The sequence below is a fragment of the Neomonachus schauinslandi genome, chromosome 13 (genome assembly GCF_002201575.2).
Source record: "Neomonachus schauinslandi chromosome 13, ASM220157v2, whole genome shotgun sequence".
NCBI classification, from domain to species: Eukaryota; Metazoa; Chordata; class Mammalia; order Carnivora; family Phocidae; genus Neomonachus; species Neomonachus schauinslandi.
In genome coordinates, this window is record NC_058415.1 from 90,106,238 (window position 1) to 90,112,419 (window position 6,182).

General features: G+C 64.4%; 1 protein-coding gene across 8 annotated transcripts in view; it reads right to left on the reverse strand.

Annotated features, from left to right (window-relative positions):
• The window catches only part of RALGDS (ral guanine nucleotide dissociation stimulator), a 28,641-nt gene that overhangs the window by 8,452 nt on the left and 14,007 nt on the right, over window positions 1-6,182 (reverse strand). For 5 of the 8 annotated variants that reach the window (XM_021691361.1, XM_021691369.2, XM_021691371.1 and 2 more), the window contains exons 2-7: window positions 4,225-4,335; window positions 2,888-3,081; window positions 2,590-2,688; window positions 1,560-1,768; window positions 994-1,331; window positions 32-247 (exon numbers count right to left, since the gene is read on the reverse strand). In XM_021691361.1, the coding sequence (XP_021547036.1) occupies window positions 32-247; window positions 994-1,331; window positions 1,560-1,768; window positions 2,590-2,688; window positions 2,888-3,081; window positions 4,225-4,335 (1,167 nt within the window). The remainder of the gene's footprint in view (window positions 1-31; window positions 248-993; window positions 1,332-1,559; window positions 1,769-2,589; window positions 2,689-2,887; window positions 3,082-4,224; window positions 4,336-6,182) is intronic. The other 3 variants (XM_021691366.1, XM_021691364.1, XM_021691367.1) reach the window with 3 other exon arrangements.

A 6,182-nucleotide genomic window follows, 5' to 3' on the forward strand; every position in this document is an offset into this window, starting at 1 on the left:
AGGGCTTCCCCAGGGCCCCTCAGAGGCGTACCCTGGCCACCTCGATCCAGTGCTCCACCACCCTGGCCCTGTCCCGGGCCGTCACACTCCGGTCCCCCAGGCAGGTGGTGATGACGCAGTTGGCCACGCTGTTGAACTGGGTGACGGTGGCACGGACGGTGGGAGCCAGGTGCTCCTTGCCCTTCTTGTCCCGCTGGGACCAGATGCAGCCCAGGCAGTGGTAGGGCACCACCTTCTTGAACAGCTCCTGGGGGTCGGGGGAGCGTCACCAGCTCTGCCACACCCCAGCTCAGCATCCACGGTCCCCTAGTCCCAGGCAGGGTCCCTGGCCAGAGCTGAGCTCAGGAAGCGAAGGCCGTGGCTTGAGCCTCGCAGGGCTGGGGTGTGTGTGCGACTCTGGGCTTTGTTCTCTGCCTCCCGTGTGTGCCCGGCGCATGAGTGACCCGGGACGACACAACGCAGCAAAGAGAGCCTGGCATTTCAGCAGCGCATCCTCACCAACTCCCAGTGCCAGAAGGAGGCTCCCAGCTGTGCCTACCAGGCAGCACTTCCAGCTCCCCCATCGGGCCTCAGGTCTGCCCCATCCAGATGCACACTGCCCCCATCCAGATGTGGGTGCAACAACTATGGGCTCTGCTGCCTGCCATAAGCTTTAGCACACAGCAGGTACCTAATAAGTGCTGAGGCTGGTGAGGCCTCCTGGCAGGCTGGGGGGCCGACCCGTGGAGCTGGATGTACCTCAGGAAGCTCCACTCCCCCAGGCCCCACCCAGCCTTCAACTGTCCCGCCTCATGTAATCCACAGTCGCTGTGCAGAGGATTGGGGTGGGGAGGGTCCCATCTCTACGTCCACAGTCCGGAGAGCCCACAGTGAGTCCTGGTGGAACGGGGATATGGACCAGGACATCAGCTCTGGACCGGGGAACGGCAGGGAACGGACCAGAGGCCAGAGGAAGGTGCACCCCTGCCCCGCCCTGCTGGGGACAGTGCTCACCGCATCCATCAGGGTAAACTGCTCTGCCACCAGGTCGGGAGGGAAGGCCAAGAGGTGAGGCTTCTCATTCAGGTCATTTTCTGCAGCCACAGGTGAAGGCCAGGGAGGCTCAGGTGCTGGAGCTGGTTCTGGAGCCGCGTCTGGCTCTGGAGCTGGTTCTGGAGCTGGTTCTGGAGCCGCATCTGGCTCTGGAGCTGGTTCTGGAGCCGCGTCTGGCTCTGGAGCTGGTTCTGGAGCCGCGTCTGGCTCTGGAGTGGGCAGGAGAGTTGCTGCTAAAGCTGGCTCTAGTTCTGGAGCTGTTTTTAGAACTGGTGCTGGAGCTGGAGCAGGTGACAAAGCTATAGGAGGAGAGAAGTTTTCATGTGCCTTTGAAGAGACAGAGCCCAGCCCAGGGCCTCCCAGAGAAGCCGCAGCCAGGAAGGAGCCCTCCCCGGGGCGTCTCCCCGACCGCAGTCCACCCGCTGGGCGCTCTGAGCCCAGTCTTTGCTCCTGGCCCCACACCAGCCTCTGGGGGTTCCTCCCTGTGGGGCCAGCCCCGACCCTTCCCCACACCCACAGGCACCCACCTCCGGTCTTCTCACCCTCGGGCTCAGCCTCCGTGGGCTCTGCGAGCTCCAGCTGGGCCAGCAGAAGGTGGGCACGGCGCTCCAGGTCGGAACCGGGCATGTTGAGCTGCACATAGGCCACCAGCTGCTTGAGGCAGGGAAAATCTGGGGGCTGACAGAAGTCCTCCGAGTACTGGTCCAGCCAGGTGCCCAGAATGGAGGAGATGGCCCTGGAAGCAGGCGGGCAGGAAGCAAAGTCAGTGGCCTGGCCTGCCCTTCCACACGGCCCCCTGGAGCAGCCCTGGGGATGCTCCATCCAGAGGCCGGGCCCCCCCCAGCCCACCCGCACCAGCCATCCAGGCAGGAGCAGGTCTGGCCAGCAGGTGCGGGGTGCCAGCAGTCTCCACGGGAGGGAGCCCTCCATCACTGGTGTGAGCACCCCTGCCTTCCTCAGGGGAGCCTGCCCCACTCCTCTGTCTGTCTGGGGTCCCTCCTGCTGCACCAGAAACTCCAGGAGGGGGGGGAGGGGGTGCAGTGTCTGCTCTGTCCCGGCCCTGGGGCACAAAGAGGAGCTGTAGAAGTCTGTGAGGGAGGAGGGAACGGGCAGTGTCCCTCGGCCCAGCCCGCCTGGGCTCTCTCGGCCCCTCGGCCCCCAGCCCCTGCTCCGACGGCTGCCTGACTCCCTCGCAGGCACGTGGGGTCTCTTCACCGACACTATTCTCGGGGACGGCTGCCCAGCCTGTCCAGGCCCCATGTGCAGCTGGCCCGGGGGACCCAGTGTGAGGTCCCTGTGTGAGCCGGTGGCCCCCGGATCGGGTCAGGGCAGGCGGGGCCCCCAGCCTCCCGTCTGCTCCCTAGGCCCCGGGCCCGCAGCCTCAGCTGTCTGACTCCTGTCCTCCTGCAGGAGAGGCCCCCACTCCGCCGCCCTCCAGCAGCCATGATAGTCGCGGGGAGCCAGGGCTCTGCCCAGCACCTCCAGCCCCGCCAAAGCCCCAGATGTCCCCCACCTCGGAGACAGGGGACCCTCCCATCAGACTCAAAGTCCACTCACTTTTTTAACTGGTCCTGGGGTCCATCGTCCTCATCAGAGTAAGGGAGGATGCATCCGTATCTAGAGGAGGCCGTGAGGGCGTCACGTCTACCGTACCTGCTATGATGTCTAGGGTTACCGGCGGACTCCCCGACTAGAACGGAAGCCCAGGAGGGCAGGGAGATTTGTCTGCCCTGTTCCCTGAGTTATGCAAAACGTCTAGAAGGGGCTTCACGTCAGAGAGGGGAAGTGCCACGCCCGAGACACACAGCCTGGAGGTGAGCAGGGAGCCGCTGGGCAGGATAGGGGTCCTGCTCACCTTTTGAACAGCAGGTCCAGGACCTGCTGGGTGGTGGTGAAGGCTCGGTAGGTGCACAGGAAGATGGTGACGTAGGAGAGATCGCTGCCCTGGAAGGCAGGCACCAGGTGCTCCACCAGCTTCTCCAGCGTGCCTGCCTTCACCGTCCGCACCTTGCAGGTCTCATACAGGTTCAGGGCGGCCTCGTTTTCACACTGGGGTGGGATGAAGGAGGGGTGCGTGGTCAGCGGCGGCACACTGCGCCGCCAGAAGGGCGGGGGAATGGGGCTCAGATGAAGTCCCAAGTGCGCAGTGACGTGTGGCCGCAGAGGAGACACGTGTGTCCCCAGCCGAGAAACCAACTCAGCTTTAGAAGCGGAATTTGTGATGGGGAGTGACGAAAAATGCAGACACAACCCTTCCGGGTCAGTGTGTTGGCTGGAGGAGGAAGAGCATTACCCCCAGGCGCCCTGGCAAAACGCGCCCATTCTAGAGACGAGAAGACAGAGGCTCCTTCTGGGCAGGGAAGAGCCATGGGTGTTCCGTGCATTACCGGGGAAACGGCTACAGCAAGGAATGGAGCCCAGGCCCATGGCACTGAAGAGCTGAATCACTGTGACAGCCGTGACAACCAGCCTCCCTTCTGGAATGTTATGTAGCCGAGTCAGGCCCGACCTCTGACCCGGAGGGGTCACGTGGCTGTGCTCCAGGGGACAGCAAATTGTAGAGGAGCCTGAGCCTCCCCCGCCTTTGGGGAGAAACTAGCCCTTCCAGGCGTGGGGACGTGGAAGGCTTGCAGGTGTGGAAGGAGGGGCTGCGGGCTACCTGAGACGGGGGTGCGGGGTGGGGGGCAGGAGCTAAAACCAGACAGACTGGGGCAAAATACAAAATCACCTGGGGCCCAATATGAAGTGGAAACAGTAGAAAAGTGTCTTTGTTGATGTTTATGCAGATATGTGCAGAATGACTTTTTTTTTTTTAAGACAGAGAGAGTGCATGCACGTGCACAGGAGGGGCCGAGGGAGAGGGAGAGAGAGAATCTTAAGCAGGCTCCACACACAGTGCAGGGCCGATGCAGGGCTGGATCTCACGACCCTGAGATCATGACCTGAGCCCAAATCAAGAGTCGGACGCTCCCGGACTGAGTGTCCCAGGCACCGCTGTGCAGAGTGACCTTGCTCCTGGCCAAGCCTCTGAAGCAGCGGGGAGGGCGTGGAGGCCCAGGTTCCTTTGGGAGCGGGACTGTGGGGCCCTTACACAGGAAGGCCATGGGAGGGAGCCCAACAGAGCGGTCAGAGAGTCTGGAACCCAGGGCCTTCTCAGGGTCCCGGGGGTGGAGGCCCCGCGGCTGCACTCACCCCAAGCCAGCGCTGGCCCTTGTTGGTGCCGTGGTGCGCCTGCACCTTTCGCAGGGAGATGGAGTAGATGACCCCGTTGACCAGCTCCTCACCGATCTCCTGCGTGCAGCTCTGCGGAGACAGTGCCCGGCCACCGGGCGGGGGTGTCAGGGGCTGCCCCCACGAACCTTCTGATCCCCAGGCCAGGATGAAATGGGCCGACAGCTCGAGGGCTCGGGAGTCATGTCGGGGCAGGTGGTCGCTGCCCCCAGCCCTCCCCTTCCCACCCCATCAGCCACCAGCTAGGTATGAACAAGACCAGCCCTCCAGGCTCCCGAAGCCCCCAGCAACCTGCTCACGCCCAGGCGGGATCACTTCCCCTGCCCCAAGAGGGGTATTGTTTTTCGGTCATGTCTTAGATGAGTACGCGGAGGCTGAGGGAAGGGCGCCACCGTGGGTAAATGGCAGCCCCAGGAACCCCAAGGCCCTCCTCATCTCTCCCCAGCCCTTCCTGCCCCCACCCCAGCTGACCCAGCAGGCATGGGTAGCTCCTCCTGGCCCAGCCCTGGGGTCAGCATCACGGGTCGGGGGCAGATGTAGGGCATCCCCGGTGGCCACATCTGAGGACACTTCCTTCCCTTTCTGCTCATTCATGCCCTTGTGCCTTCTTGGGCAACAGAGGAGCTCCCGGTTCCCTGTCTGGCATCCCATGCATGGGGACAGGGTGCAAACGGTGACTGTACAGACATCTGGGCAGACTGGGGTTTCACAGGGGACAGGAAGGGCGATCGTCTGGCTGCTGCCTGGACCCGGAGCAGAAAGGAAAGGCCCTTCTTTTAGGCGGCAGCGACCCCTCCCACTGGGCAGGCTGGCCCTGGCTGGCGAAGGCCACTTAGCCACATCGGCTCCGGCTTCAGCCTGTCCAGGGAAGGGGGAGCCTGCGGTGGGGCGGGGGCCTCTGAGGGCTTAGGGAGGAGCTGGGAAGTGCCAGCTGGCCCAGGACCATCAATCAACGGTCCACAACAGTGGCTGGGACCGCGGGTCACTGCCCTAACCCAAGGTGGGTGTGGAGCTTACGGAAGACCCAGGCAAAAGTGCTGACTCTGCCCACCCACAGCCTTCCCTGAAGCCCTCGGTCTTAGCCGGGCCTCTGCTGCACCCCCGAGGTCAGCGACAGGGTGCCGGGGCCTCTCACCTCCTCCCACCCCTGTGCGCCGCAGGAGGCCAGCTGCCCTCTGGAAGGCCACTTCCTTTGACCTGTGGCCGCCCTCCCACGCTGTGCACTGCACCAAGGGGAAGCCGCTGCCATCATTCTCTCCAGAGAGAGAGCCAGCCTGTTTCTGGGGAGTTAGCAGGGAACCCACAGGCATAGGTCCCCCTGGGCGGCACCTCCCACACCCACACCCCTCCAATGACCCAGGCCTGCGGAGATCCAGCCCCTCTACCGAGCTGGGGAGACTCCTCCTGAAGCCGGAAAGCTGAGACATATGCTCACTTTCCCTCCCCCGCCTGGGAGAGCCCTCAGAGGAGACAGGCTGCAGACGGGGGCCCCACCACCCTGCCATGTCCTCAGGAGTCCCAGGCTATTTCCCGCAGAGGCCGAGCCTGGGCTGGAAGGGCCCGGCCTTCTCCAGGGCTATTTTAGCCACGTGTGGCCCAGGGGAGGAACACCCGGGTTGCGGGCAGTGAGGCCCGCGCAGGACCGGCCCCGCCAGAGGGCCCCGCACTTGAACTCCACACAGCACCTGGCTCCCAGTGGGGCTCCGTCAAGGCCTCTCCGCCAGGCTGGCCATGGCGGGGTGGGGGTGGGGAGGCTGCGGGCAGGCAGTGGCCATCCCCTGGCGGGTCCAGAGAGCAGTCCCCCCCTTCCCACAGAGAGCTGTGGGCCTTGCTGGCAGAGCAGCTGGCCTGCGCATCACATGGTCCCCAAGCCCCGCCCCCACCCCCAGGGGCCCCCTTCTGCCAGCCGGTGGGGGCAC